General features: G+C 47.3%; 1 protein-coding gene across 1 annotated transcript in view; it reads left to right on the top strand.

The window, feature by feature from the left end:
* Positions 1 to 564: 564 nt before the first annotated feature.
* Positions 565 to 14,723, top strand: part of Lpcat3 (lysophosphatidylcholine acyltransferase 3) — a 34,862-nt gene continuing 20,703 nt past the window's right edge. The window contains exon 1 of the mRNA XM_021164593.3: positions 565 to 805. Coding sequence (XP_021020252.1) covers positions 655 to 805 — 151 coding nt within the window. The 5' untranslated portion in view covers positions 565 to 654. The remainder of the gene's footprint in view (positions 806 to 14,723) is intronic.

The following is a 14,723-nucleotide window of genomic DNA, read 5'->3' as shown; positions in this document are numbered from 1 at the left end:
CTGGGCTCCCCCAGAGCCTCCAGGAAAGGGCTGGGAATGCAGGACCCCCGCTCTCCCCCCGCCTCCCCCGCCCCCGAGGAGGCACCGTTAGGGGGCGCTCGCGGGGTGGCAGCAGACATTCGCGCCGCTCCGTTACATGCCCCAGTAACCCCAGCGCCGGCGACCGAGAGTAACCTCGCGGTCTGGTGACGCCCCCGCCCCCCCCCCCCGCCCCGACTCTCGCCTGCTCCTGTCTCAACCAATGGGAAGGCAGCGAGCAAGCCGGCCGAACACCCGTCCGACCCACTCCCGCCCGGAGCCGTCCGGACCCAGTTGTACTGTCACCTCGCCTCGCGCTCCCGCCTGCTCCAATAGCAGCTGGGTCGCGATCGCAAGCCCCGCCCCGCCCCGCCGGCCCGGCCCGTTTCCCTTCCTCACGGGAGTCACCTTTGCCTTACAAACGCTCGGCCCCGCCCTCTTCCTACCTTGCTGCGCTCGGCCCCGCCCCCGGCTCGCTCGACCAATAATCGGGTGGGTCTAGAGGCTCTGGGCGGGCCCGCAGCCAATGCGCACGCCGTGGGCGGGCCCCCGGCCGGAATTGGGGGTGAAGCCACCGCGTTCTGCCCACATTCGGGGCGCGGAGCTGGGGGTCCCCGGGGGGCGCCCGCAGTTAAGATGGCGTCTACAGCGGACGGGGACATGGGAGAGACGCTGGAGCAGATGCGGGGGCTGTGGCCGGGTGTCGAGGATCTGAGCCTTAACAAGTTGGCGACGTCTCTGGGCGCGTCGGAACAGGCGCTGCGGCTCATCTTCTCCATCTTCCTGGGTAAGGACCCTCCTGCCTGTCTCTGCCCCCTTGTGGAGTCCCAGGGAAATGGGCAGAATGGGGTCTGGGGACAGGACCTGTCTGTCTGCCCCGAACCTGGGACCTAGGAGGGCTTGGGGGTGCGAGTCATCAAGCACACCAGCCAGCTATCGAAGAGAAGACAAGTCTGGTCTCGAGTCTGGGGGCCCGTACCCTCTGAACCTCTTCCCATTTTCTTTGGCCCATACTGTGCCCTTTGGCTCCTCAGTCACCTCCCGCCTTGTCATCGATATGCCGGACTGTGCCCTTGCGACCTATGTCTGACTGTGGCCATGAGTACTACTTATTTGTTATTAACAGCTCCCATCATGCGCTCTCCTTACGAGAGGCATAGGCCCGCGAACTTAGGATATTTTAGCCCTACGGGCCTCCTCTGCCCGATTATTTCATACTTGTGTCTTCTCGGTCTGTTTTGCGTATTGCCAACGTATAGTGTACTTTCATCACTTTTCTGTCCACTTTCTAGTATTTTCTTGTACCATATTGCTTTCCCCCTTAGCCGCCCACCTGTCATTTACTCCGGAATACATTCTTACCCTGGACTTGGGAAACAGCACTATTAACAACCTTTAAAACTCCATGCTTGTTCCAAGGGACTATTATTCATATGGTTCAAAGGATGTGATGTACCTGAGTTTATGTCGCAACAAGCAGTGTTATATATTATATATGTATTTTATAGTCTTTTTAAAAACCACACTCTTCGAGGTTTTTTAATACATGAGGTAACGTGGTATGATGGAAAAAGTGTGGACTTTGAAGTTAAAGGAGTCCCAGTCTTTACCGTTTGTGAGTAGTGACCACTCTTGTCGCTACTCACAAACGGTAGGACCCCCAGGCAAGCCATTTAACTGTTCTGCATCTAATTCTCTTATGAGACGAAGACAGCCGTGCTTAGCATTGGATCGCTATAAAGTCCGGTAAGAATTCATAGGTCAAGATCAGAGATCAGAGACTCGATTCAGTAGGTTTTTAAGTCGTTGGAACTTTTGGGGAAGACTGTATAACTTTAACCTGAGAGAGGCGTAAGTAGAGGGTTAACTGTAGGAAGTTTGAGATAAATTGGGTGTGGTGACTTATGCCTTTGAGGCTCAGTGCCCTGAGACTAAGGCAAGAGAACTGTGAGTTTGAGCCTGGGTTAATGGTTTGAGACCCTATCTAAAAAAAAAAAAAAAAGTTTGAGACGATTGGGCTGGGAAGAGTTTAAATTCGAGAAAGAAATGTGGAAGTTATCCAGGAGTCAGCTGAGACATGGACACATAATCACCAGAGGGTGTGGATCCAATCTACAGGATGACTGGAACTTTAATCCATACTGAAACCACCTTGGCTAATACCATTGTTATTTCATATCATACCAAGGTGATCTTCCTTTGCTCTGATAAAAGTTTTGCTCTTCCTTGGTAGGATCCTAAGATTTTAGAGATGGAGGGACCTTAGGTTCCGTGGCTGGCTCAATACGGTGTCACTCAAACATCACCCAAATTTATCAGCATCCCACATCTCTGGCTTTATGTACCACCGCAGCTTTGAGCTTGTGACTCTTTGAACCTTGCTTCTGACCCAGTTTGTTGGCGTTGGCGTTGGGGTTGGCAATTAGGAATGCTTGCTGTTCATTAGGTAGGAGGTTTCACATCTGTGTACTGGAAGTCTAAGACGGGACGCAGTGCGTCGTCAGGTCGGCCTGTTAAGTGGAAGGAAGGAAGGTTGGAATTAGGACTTGGAATTGTCTTTTGTGTGCTGACATCAAAGACCACCCGGCACTGCTGCTATGCGATGTCACAAAAGTAAGCCTGACTAGGAAATCATCTTCCCCATGTCCCATCCCCCTCCTTTTCTCTTCTGCCATGGCGACACATAATCAGAGTAATAAGTACATGGAACAACAGTCCCTTTTCCAAGCCTTCTGGCCTGTTCACACTAGCATTCCCATGGCTGCCTTCTCCATCACACGATGCTGTTCCCTCTGGTCCTTTGTAGGATTTCCCATTTTCAAATCAGTTCTGGGCTCCTCTTCCTTCTCCTTCCAGTACTGGGAGTTAAACTCAGGACCTACCTCATGCTAGGCAAGCCCTGGACCACTGAACTGCATTCCAACACAATTATATATCTATATAGGATGCCATTTCTGGGCCTGGGTTAAATATATACATGTAAATACAAACGCATACGGTTGGCCTGACTTGGAAAGTATGTTTTGCTGGTAAATACATTTTCCTTGAAGTGGTATTAGCCTGTGTAACTCCAGCCCTTGGGAGTGGAGGCAGGGGCAGCATGAGTTCAAGGTCATCCTTTCCTACACAGCACATGTGAGCCCAACCTGGACTGCCCAGTACCTGCCTGGAAGAACCAAAGAAAAACAAACAAAATTAGGGCTAAAGAGGTAACTCAAAGGTTAAGAGTTACCTTCCGGGGCTGGTGAGATGGCTCAGTGGGTAAGAGCACCCGACTGCTCTTCCGAAGGTCCAGAGTTCAAATCCCAGCAACCACATGGTGGCTCACAACCATCCGTAACTGACTCCCTCTTCTGGAGTGTCTGAAGACAGCTACAGTGTACTTACATATAATCAATAAATAAATCTTAAAGAAAAAAAAAGTTGCCTTCCAGAGGATGCAGGTTCAGTCCCCAGCATCCAAATCATGAGGCTCACAACTGCCTGTAATGCCAGGTTTAGGGGTTCTGGCACATCTGGCCTCTGTAAGCACATGCTCTCACCTACACAAACCCACACACAAGTACACAGAAATTTTTATTTTATTTTATTTTACTTTGGTTTTGCGAGACAGGGTTTCTCTGTGTAGCCCTGGCTATCCTGGAACTCACTCTGTAGACCAGGCTGTCCTGGAACTCAGAAATCCACCTGCCTCTGCCTCCAAGGTGCTGGGATTAAAGGCGTGCGCCACCACTGCCCTGCATACCAAGTACACAGAATTAAAAATAATAAAAGATAAGTCTTAAAGAAATCAGTGGTACTGCCCTGCAGTGGTGGCCGTGCACACCTTAAACCCCAGCACTCAGGCAAAGGCAGGGGGATCTCGGAGTTTGAGGCCAGCCTGGTCTCCAGTGGGAGTTCTGGGACTGCCAAGGCTACACTGAGAAACCCTGTGTCACAAGATCAAAAACAAAAGAAGAGAAAGCAGTGATAAGGCGCTGGGAACTGAACTCTAGCCTGGTTTTCTGCTTTCTCTCCTTAAGCTCTATGGGTTCAGCGTATTAAAACACTGGCTTTCTGATCTCCTTGCTAAAGACCTACGATAAGAGATCTTTCCATACTGTATACTTTCCATAATGTATAAATGTATTAGAAACATGTTTAGGGAAACAACATTGGCCCTTGCTATGTTATTTTTCATACCATTTATGTCCCATGTCCTATTAATGAGTTACAGGAAGCAATCTGGAAAGTCAAATGATAATTCAGAGATTATCATTTGAGAGAGGAAGGTAGGGAGCGTTGGGTGAACCAGGGTTTCACACATGAAACAAGCACTCTGTCACAGGGTCTTACTGTGTAGCCCTGGCTGCCCTGAGACTCGTTTGATAGACCAGACAGGCCCCAAACTCACTGAGATCTGCCTGCATCTAATTCCCAGTGCTGGGATTAAAGTGTGTGCCACCACCACCCAGCTCACCATCTTTAGTATTTAGTACCTAAGTTATGTTGCGTGCTGAGTACTTCCGACAGCCAGAAGACTGTGGATGTAGACATGTGTGTTGCGTGTGATTTCGAGGATGATAAAGATGAGTCTTGCTGTGAGCCCCAGTGCTGACAAGTGCCCCTGGGAAGCACCTCCCCCTTAACAGCTTGGGTTTTATCATTCCTTAACGTAATGTACAACATGGATTCTTTATAGAATCAACAAGGTATACCCGTTATGACAAGGACAAGCAGTGTTCTTTATGCCGCAAGGGCAGGAGCAGTAAGACTCTGTGTGTGTGTGTGTGTGTGTGTGTGTGTGTGTGTGTGTAATAAAGCCGAGCACTCGGACATTATGGGCTGTCAGTTTCGATAGGGATCTCATGTGACATCAATGGGCTGACCCCAGTAAAAGCCAGAAACCCAAATGACTACAAGAAGTCCCACGCATTATGAGGTTTAAAGATGAAGCATTCATACATAATGCACTTTGGAACCACAGTAAGTTTCCTTCTTTCGGCTTAGGAAGGACGCGAGCACTTAGGAGCCTGATGTAACGGGTAGGATCGTGGATCTGGGTCCTTATGGCTTGTAGGCAAGGTGGGTCCATTGAGGGGAGAGACAACTTTGAGACTTGAGGAATGCGGAATTGTTTGAAAGGCGGACTTTGAAAGTACCTTCGTCAACAAAGCCGGTGGAAACCAAAGACTCCACCTTGTCTCTTCGAGGTCACTCGAAGGGCTTCTGTAATCCCTGGCTGGTGAGCCCTTGTCTGCTCCAGCCTTGTTTCAAACAAGTGCATAGCCTCAAGCCTCACAGCCTTTCTTCCCTTCCTCTGGGAGGCTGGAATCCCTTCCTGCCCCTGAGCCTTTGTGCACACTAACCCAGCAAGTTCTTTGCTCAGTTAGACACCTGACGCGCCAAGCCACCTTTTGGGTCTCTCATCAAATTGTTGCTTCCTGTGAGCATTCTTTGCTGACTCCATCTGAAATCATGCCCCTGTCACGGTCCTATGCTGAATGAAGTCTTCTAACCATATATTACGTCTAGTTCATTATGTGTACCCAGAGTTCAGAGCACTTGACTCTGTAAATAATTGTTGATTAAATGAATGTATGAATGAATGATTTGGGAAAACAAAAGGAATTCCCCTTGAGAAAAAGACGAGTGGCGCATGCCTGTAATTCTAGCATCAAAACAATCATGAGTTCAAGGCCAGCCTAGACCCTAAACAAAGGACTGGGTATGTAGCTCAGTGAGAGAGCAGCAGTCCTAAAACTACACCTGCTTAAGGTGCACATGGTCTTCAGCTCCATCCTCAGCATAGCAGGGTAGACAAGAGAGGGACGGCCAGGACCCAACTTCCATCTTCTGCCTAGATAGCCCGGCACAGAGATAGAGAAAGTCCGGGACTGTTGAGTGCTGCTTTGTGATCTAGTTTGAGTCTTACTTTAAGTTCCAAGGAAATTTTAAGACCTGAGCTTGCAATCGGGTTTAGGCAGGGCTGGGGGGGTTGTGGGTCAGTTGATTTGAGCCTTGGATTTGAGCTCCAGGGGTGGTCGTTCACACTGTAATCCCAGCACCCAGGAAGTGGAGGAAGAAGATGCAGGATGGGCCTCAGCTACTGGGCAAGTTTGAGTCCAGCCTGTGCTGTGTTAAGAGCCAGGTGGAAGGGGGTTACTTATTAGTAACAGAAATAACTACCACTGTTTTCCTGTTTGGTTTTGGTGAGATGGTGTCCTTGGTAGCCTAGGCTGGCCTTGATCCGTCTACCTCTATCTCCCCCCAGTGATGGGATTACAAGTGAACACCACCACACTGGCTTTGTAGCTGCTTCACACTGGACATTGCCCCAAATGGTCCTCAGGCGATTCTCTGAAGCCTGCTAGTTATCAACAGATGATTACAGCACTGTTGTAATTTCCCCTGTTGAGTTTCTGACAGCTGGGGACTAGAAAGGCTAAGTTACTTAAGACCTCTGCCCTTATCTACCAGGAGTCTGAGCTCACGGCCATAGGGGATTGAGTGGAGCCTTATCGAGCTGTAAAATAAAATTCCTTCTATAATCCTTTCTGTCAACTTGGTGGTTAACCAAGGTGCAATCAGCACACGGCTACCTCAGTATCCAAAGTCAGAGCTGGCCAAATGGAACAGATGGCCACTCTGCCTACCGCAGGGTTCTGTGGGTGTGGTCATGGCCGAAGACTGCTTGCCTGGCTGCTCAAAAATTGCAGTTAGGAGTGAGCATTAGTTTCACTAATGTTAGTGACTTGAAAAATAAAAATCAAAAAAAAAAAAAAAAGGCGGGCGTGGTGGCACACGCCTTTAATCCCAGCACTCAGTAGGCAAAGGCAGGCGGATTTCTGAGTTCGAGGCCAGCCTGGTCTACAAAGTGAGTTCCAGGACAGCCAGGGCTATACAGAGAAACCCTGTCTCGAAAAAACAAAAGAAAAAAGAAAAATCAACCAAGCCCGTGGGTCAGCTCCTTTCACAGTCGGCCCTTCAGGGGAAAGGCTGTTCGTTGTCCAGCGCCGTCTTTCTTAGGGTGGCATTGACATCAACGATAACTAAATGGAACTTAAAATTGAATCACACTAACTAAACAGCTGGGGCTTCTGACTATGACCCACACTATAAAACAGGGACGTGTCCTGAATGACTTTCACGGGCCCTTCCAATTGTAAAAGTCTAGGAATAGTCTATTATGTCTGTGTTCTTGAACTTTACACTAATTCATAGCCACAGATTTTCCTCAGCGTCTGAAGCTTCTGGTCGGAGTGTGTTTGTAAGTGGCCCAGGGTGACCTTGATCTCCTGATCCTCCAGCCTCCACTTCCCAGGTGTTGGGACTGCTGGTGTGTGCTACCCCCAGACCTCGACTAGTTTGATATATGGGCTGATTAGATATTCCCCCGTATCTCAGGCCAGCCTGAAATCCACCTGCAGCCCAGGCTGACATCAGACGCACAGGGATCTGCCCTCAGCCACCTGTCACACCTAGCCTGCCACTTGCCACTTTTTGTTTAGTTTGAAACCAGCCTTGCTCTCTAGGCACTAGGTTATATGCATATCATTTGGAAGGCTTTGAATTGGTTCTTTTCTTGCCTCGGCCTCCAGAGGATCTGGCATCCCAGGCCCCGCAGCACCAAGACCAGTTGAGTAATCTGCTAGCCTTTGAGATTAGGTTTTATCTTCAGCCCAAGAAGTGTGTGGAGTGACTCTTGCCTCAGCCTCCAGGTGCTGGGATCCAGGCTTCCTCCCCACGCCCTGCTGTGATCACCTGTTCAGACACCTTCAGGTTACACTTGCTGCCCTACAGCTCAGGACTGTTAAAATCCTTTCATCATTTCTGTTATCGTACTTGATGTCTGCGTGCTCTCAAACTTTTTGAAACATCAGTGTATGCTTGGATCTTTGGCAGAGCAACTCTCTTGGATTCTTTAGGCTTAGTGTCCTCCACTGGCCAGCTAGTGTGCCTTGCCATTCTCTGTTAGTCATTTTGCTAAAAGATTATGAGCATAAGTGTTGTAACCATTACCATCACAGGAGCTCCAGATGACAGGGTCAGCCGCAGAGCTTCCTCATAACAGCATGGGACCAATGCTGCCTGCCAACTTTGCTTTTTGTGTCAGCTCGGCCATCTCGAGCAGTGTAGCATTTCCTTTTCCTTTGTCTGTCTGTTTTTCTAAGGCAGAGTCTCTGTGTAGTCCAAGCTGGCCTGGAACTCATGTGGCCTATAGGCTTGCCGTGAACTCAGAGCAGTGCCTTGTCGTTCTTCAAATCTCAGATTATTGAGTTGTCACTCAACTCATAACTTAACCGATGTCCCATTTATTAATACAGTTACAAAACTGACCTGTGGCTATGACAAGAACTAGGTCCCAGCTGCACCTGCCTAGGAAAGTTCTGTTGTTTGTTCTCATGCCTAAAGGTTTTAAATTGTGTGGGTGTCTGTGTGTCTGTCTGTCTCTCTCTCTCTGTGTCTCTCTCTGTGTCTCTCTGTGTGTGGTCTATCTGTCTGTCTGTCTGTGTCTGTTTCCAGCAGTTAAGAAATTAAAGACTAGAATGTTTAAGGCCCAGGAGGAGTTCTCTAGGTGAAGCAGAAGTAGCTCCTTAGAGAACATGAAAGCGTATCTGTTTGTTGTTGTTATGAGACAGGAGTTCATATGTAACCCAGGCTAGCCTGGAACTCACTGTTGTAGCCCAGGATAGCCTCAAACTCAACTCTCTTAGCTTCAGCTGGAATAGCAAGCATAAGACACTACACTTGCCCTGTCTCTTGTTTATTCAGAAAGTGTCATATGTGTTCTTTCCCTGTTTTAAAAACAAGAAAGGGATATGGAGAACAAAAGTAGAAAAACAGTAATTTCTAGGTGAAGGTTTTCTTTGGCTTGAAATGCACTGTTTGTAAGATCTCACTTCCTCCCCATTCAAATCATAGCTTTGAAGATCTGTCAGAAGAATGCGCTATGGGCACCTTGCATGTACTGTCCTATATAAGAATCACATAAGAGTAAATGCTAATAAAGGCATTGGGTCCCTGTGACATTGCAGAAGGAGAGGGAAGGCTCGTCAGAGGGGCCTAACTAAGTGCTCAGGTTTTAGTTTGGGCTCAACATGTGAAGGCTTTTTGGAGACAGGGTCTCACAAAGTAGCCCTGTCTGGCCTGAAATTCAGAGATCCTCCTGCCTTTAGCTCCAAAATGCTAGAATTAAAGGAAGGCCTGTGTCACCACACCCAGCAAATAAGATTGTCTTATCCTAGGTTCCCGAGGTTCCACCCAGCCTCGAACTTCTGCTTTCTACGGTAGAGGGACTTAACGAGCTTCTTGCTGTTAACGCCCCTTTACACACAAATCATTTAGGAATCAGATCAGGGATCAGAGGCCCCAAATCCTTGTGGCATCTCTGGCCTCTGGCAAGGAAGAGGCTGCCAAGAGGACGACAAAGGATGTTTTGGCTTTTAGCCAAAAGAGAAACTGGTTCCTTTGGAGGGTGAGGTGTCTTTTGACTGTCTACCAGTTGTTACCTCCTGCTTCTCTCATTCCTTCATCTGTGTGTGCAGTGTATGCGCGTGTGTACTGGCAAGTACCCTCAGGGGTCATGGGGTCCCCTAGAGCTGGGGTTGCAGGTGGTTGTGAGCTTCTGCGTGGATGCTGGGAATTGAACTTGGCTCCTCTGCGAGAGCAGCAAAGGATCTCAAGCACTAATCCATATCTTCAGCCCTGACAGAAAAAGGTGATTTTGTTTTCTTTTTGTTTGATTTTTCAAGATAGGGCCTCTCTCTGTAACCCCGTCTCTTCTAAAACTCTAGACCAGGCTGGTCTCAAACTCGCTCAGAGAGCCACCTGACTCTCTGCTCTAGAGGGTTGCGATTAAAGGTGTGTGCCCATGTGCCACCGTTATCTGATTTGAAAAATCTTGGCTTGAAAAGTCTAAAGTGGACTATTTAAATGTCTCATTCTATCTGCATGCTAAACTTAAATTAAGATTAAAAAGTCAAAGGGTGGTAGAGCTGGCCTTTAATCCCCACACTTGGGACGCAGAGGCACTCAGATCTCATAAATTGAAGGCCAGCCAGGGCTACACACACACACACACACACACACACACACACACACATACCCTGTCTCAAAACACCAAAATGACTAGACTAGAATAAAAAGGGTATGCCAGATATGGTGGTCCATGCCTTTAATTCTAGCACTTGGGATGCAGAGGAATGCAGAGGGTAGCCTGGTCTTCATCTGATTTCCAGGACAATGAGAGCTACATAATGAGACCCTATCTCAGAGAGAGAGAGAAAGAGAGAGAGAGAAAGAGAGAGAGAGAGACTAGAAAGCTTTTATCAATTAAAGGTGTTTACATTACCAAATAATCATGTTGTTATGGCATTTTCATAAGAAAACCATAAATGGCAGGGGGAGTGGTGATGTAACACATGCCTTGGGAGTCAGCGGCAGGCAAGATCAATGTGAATTTGAAGCTAGCCTGTTGAGTTCCAGGCCAGCCAGGGCTACACAGTGAGACCCTGTCTCAAAACAAACAAACCCATATGTGGCCCTGACTGCGCCATAAAATGTATGTAAAGTGGGATAGTAATTTTGGAAGTAATAAAGAATTCCCTATAAAAATAAAGGATTCGTCCACATGCAGATCTTGGTGTTCTACTGGCTCTCTGTTGCCATGCTGCTTTGAGAAGTGGCAGACCTGTAGCTGTGGGGAATGCTTTCTAGCTCCCGAGGTTCTCCCTTTGCTGTGACAGCAGTTCTAAACTAAGAACGCTGGACACCGCTCTAGATTACTGTCCATAAATAGGAAACTCCTGTTTCCAAGCCAGCAAGCAGAAGCCAACTGGAATGGTGCCCCTTAAGGCTCCTGGCACACACCTCCATCAAAAGCCGACAATATTGGGTCAAGTTAGAGTGTAGACGTGAAACCTTATCAAAACTACAGACCTGTGAGGCCCCCTAGAAGTGTTCATTCCTGTTTTTAGTCCACATTCGGTAGTTAGAGGACAGTCTGTCTCGCTTTGTTTTGATGTGGATTTTCTTTTAAGACAGGGTCTTACTAAGTTCCCCAGGCTGACCTGGAACTTACTGTCTTGCCCAGTCTATCCTCAAACATGCAGTGATCCTCCTGCATCAGCCTTCCAAGTAGCTGGGATTATAGGTAAGCATCAACAAACCTGATTGACTCCATTTTTAAAATTCTTCATTGATTACCTGTGGCAGCTTGAATATAAATGGCCCCCAAAGGCCCATAGGGAGTGGCACTTTAGGAGGTGTGGCCTTCTTGGAAGAGAGTGTGTCTCAGCCTGCAGATCCAGATGTAGAACTGTCAGTTCCTTCTCTAGCACCTTGTCTGCCTGCCTGCCTGCCACCATGCTTCCCACCATGGACTTCCCCCAATGAACTAAACCTCTAAACTGTAAGCCAACCCCAATTAAATGGTTTCCTTTAGGAGTTGCTGTGGTCATGGTTGGTGTCTCTTCACAGCAATAAGACCTGAACTAAGACATTGCCCATCTGGAAATCTAGGAAATGAACGGAAGCGCAGGGAGCCCCTGGGTAGTGAATGGTATTTCGCTTTGATTTTGTGACGCAGACAAACAGAACCCAGGGTCTTGTGGTGGACAAGCTCTCTACTTCTGCTCCATGCCCAGTCCACGTGGGTTTTGTTGACATAAGACAGTTTTGTTTTGCAGCCCAAGCTGACCTTAACCGCCCAGTGAAGTTTTGGAGCATTCGGCCTCACTAATGCCCTCAGTTCTGACCTGAACACTGGGAATGCAAGCACCATGCTCCCAGCCATGTGACAGCCCAAGGCACCTGTATGTCCTTTATTCGTTTATGCTGTCAGACAGCAGATGTACTGTAGGCCAGAGCTTGTCTCTCCCTAAGATCCTAAGGTTGTCAGGGGTCCCCAAGTCACCTTGTAAGAAGCCCCAGAGCTTTGAGTCTGAAGTTTTGCTGTTTTGTTTTGGGATTGGGACCTTTCTGGTATAGGGTGCAGAGTCTTGTGTGTGCCAGACAAGAGCGTGTCCTCTGTGACTGAGCTCTATCCCCAACCTTCTTGCTTATATCAAAATGTTATTTTTATTAATTTCTAAAAGGATTTTCTTAACATTTTCAAATTTTCTAGCCAAACTAAGTAAAATTGAAATGCCAGCATGGAAAGTAGCAAGTCATTGCTGACTGGAGCAGTCAGCAATCAGGTTAACTAACGAGCCTAATTAATAACTCTTGCACATCACAGGGTAGTGTCCTGAGAATGAAAAAAAGAGCACAAAATAGGAGAAAATATTTGTAAGTCATGTGTTTCGTGTCTAGTATACAGGTGTTGGGGGGGGGGAGGGGGTTCGTCTATGTATTCGGAAGACTTTACAACACAACTAAGCTTATAACTTACTGAACATCTATTGTGTACAACTGTGGAGTTCCACTAAGCTCTACAGTTAAAAAGCTGGGCCTGGCAGAAGCTGATTATCCAGTATGGGAGAGACAATCTGGAAAAAGATTCATCTTGACAAAATGTAGCAGAATGTCAGCTATATACAACTACACAGTGTGCATGTATATATACACACACACAAGCACACAATATTCTTAATAATAGAAAGAATCCAAGTGTCCAGGCACCACAAGAACACAGCCGACAGAAACAACTAAGCAGGGCTCATAGTGAATCACAGGCCCTGTACAGGTCAAAGCCAGGTTGTCTGATCTGAATATACGTTATGGTTGGGTAGCTTGGTCTTCTTCTGGGACTCCCAACAGTGGGAATGGGGAGTGTCTTTGACTCTTTTGCCTGCTCTTGTGACCCTTTTCCTCCTACTGGGTTACAGTCCAGCTATGATATGAGGGTTTGTGCCCAGTCTTACCGTATCTTGTTAGACAGTGTTTGTTGGATATTCCTAGGATGGCTGCTTTTTTTTTTTTCTTTTTAGAGAAACAGGAGGAGTCAGTCGGGGAGAGGGGTTGGTGGGAGAGGCTGTAATATATGAGAAAAGAATAAAAGTTAAAAGAAGAAAAATGCAAGTGAAGAATAGACAAAAGCTGCAGGTGCAGGGGCTCACACCTGCAGTCCCAGCACTTGAGAGGCTGAGACAGCAGGATTATCCCAGTCTGAGTGAGATCATGTGTCCAGAAAGCGGGAGAGGAGGAAGTTGCAGGCTGGTGGCACACACCTGAAACCCCAGAACTCAAGAAATTGAGACCAGAGAATCACCTCAAGTTCTAGTCCAGCCTTTGGGCATGTGGTGAAATTCTATCAAAAAAAAAAAAAGAACCTGGCAAGAGTGGTGTGTTGTGCATCCTCAGCTAGCCACCGAGTTCAAAGTCAACCTAGGGACTTGAGACTGTCTCAAAAGGCTGAACAGCAGGGTGTGTTAGCACACACCTTTAGACCCATCTAGGAGGCAGAGTCAGGCAGATCTGTGAGTTCAAGGCCAGACTTGTCTATGGAGGGAGTCAAGGACAGCCAGGGCTATTACACAGAGAAACCCTGTCTCAAAAAGAGAAAAAAAAAAAAAGTGTTACTGGCTCCTTTTCCAGAGGACAGGGTTCAATCCCAGCACCCACATGGTGGCTCGCACTTGACTGTAACTGCAGTCCCATGAGCTCCAGCGCACTCTTCTGGCCTCCGCAGGCGCCAGACACACATAAAATACAATACAGTAAAAGAAGGGATGACTCTGACAGTTGTGCTTCCCTTACTCTGAGATGTGAGGAAGAGAGAACCAGTCAGTAACGTGTATCCATGGCGTAAGAAGGAACAGTGTCTGAGCTCAGTAGGGTAAAGAACTAGAAACACCCTCCAACCTCTATGCACCACGAACAACACTACGGGGAAAGAAAGGACGGTTGATGCCACCTTAGAATCTTGTAAAACTGCAGTTGGTAGACTCTCTCGAGCCCAGTCCCCACACTTGTTTTAAGTCTGATTTTTCTCCTGAACCCTGCTCCCCTAACCCGTGTACTTAAGCCTATATTTAAAGACCTTAGTAAGATCGCCAACTCTCCTTCGTTAAACAAACACATTTAATGAAAATATTGAATTGGGAAATGCTTACTGCTGGTGTGCACTGGTTTTTAATTAGGCCAGTTTCATGTTTGTTATTTTAGGCAGGGCCTTGCTATGTAGTTCAAGATGGCCCAGAACTCAGGAAAATCCTCCTGGTTCAGCCTCCAAGAGCTGGGACTACAGATGTGTACCTCTGTCATACCCACTGTTTCTTTTTTTTTTTTTTTTTTTTTTTTTTTTAAAGATTTATTTATTTATTATATGTAAGTACACTGTAGCTGTCTTCAGACACTCCAGAAGAGGGTGCCAGATCTCGTTACGGATGGTTGTGAGCCACCATGTGGTTGCTGGGATTTGAACTCTGGACCTTCGGAAGAGCAGTCGGGTGCTCTTACCCACCGAGCCATCTCACCAGCCCCCACTGTTTCTTTAAAAGAGAGACACATTGTAAGGTTTTTTCCCTATAATTTTTTTACACTTATGGAATGTCTGTGTGGGTGTGGCGGTCAGGATGGGTTGTGGGAGTCGGTTCTCTCCTCCCACCCTGTGGGTTCTCCAGGCTTGTCCAGCAAGCACCAACTCACCAGTCCCAGATGTTTTTTAAAGATTAAATAATAATAAATTATATAATGTAATATGATATGATAATAAATAAGAAAATGATTACGTTGATTTATTTGTGCTTGTTTATGTGTGCACACGTGTGCCATGGCACCTG

Source organism: Mus caroli, unplaced genomic scaffold (assembly GCF_978045245.1).
Source record: "Mus caroli unplaced genomic scaffold, Mus_caroli_1 scaffold_7, whole genome shotgun sequence".
NCBI lineage: Eukaryota > Metazoa > Chordata > Mammalia > Rodentia > Muridae > Mus > Mus caroli.
The sequence above is the reverse complement of the archived record's forward strand: the minus strand, read 5'-3'. Positions and strand labels throughout refer to the sequence as shown.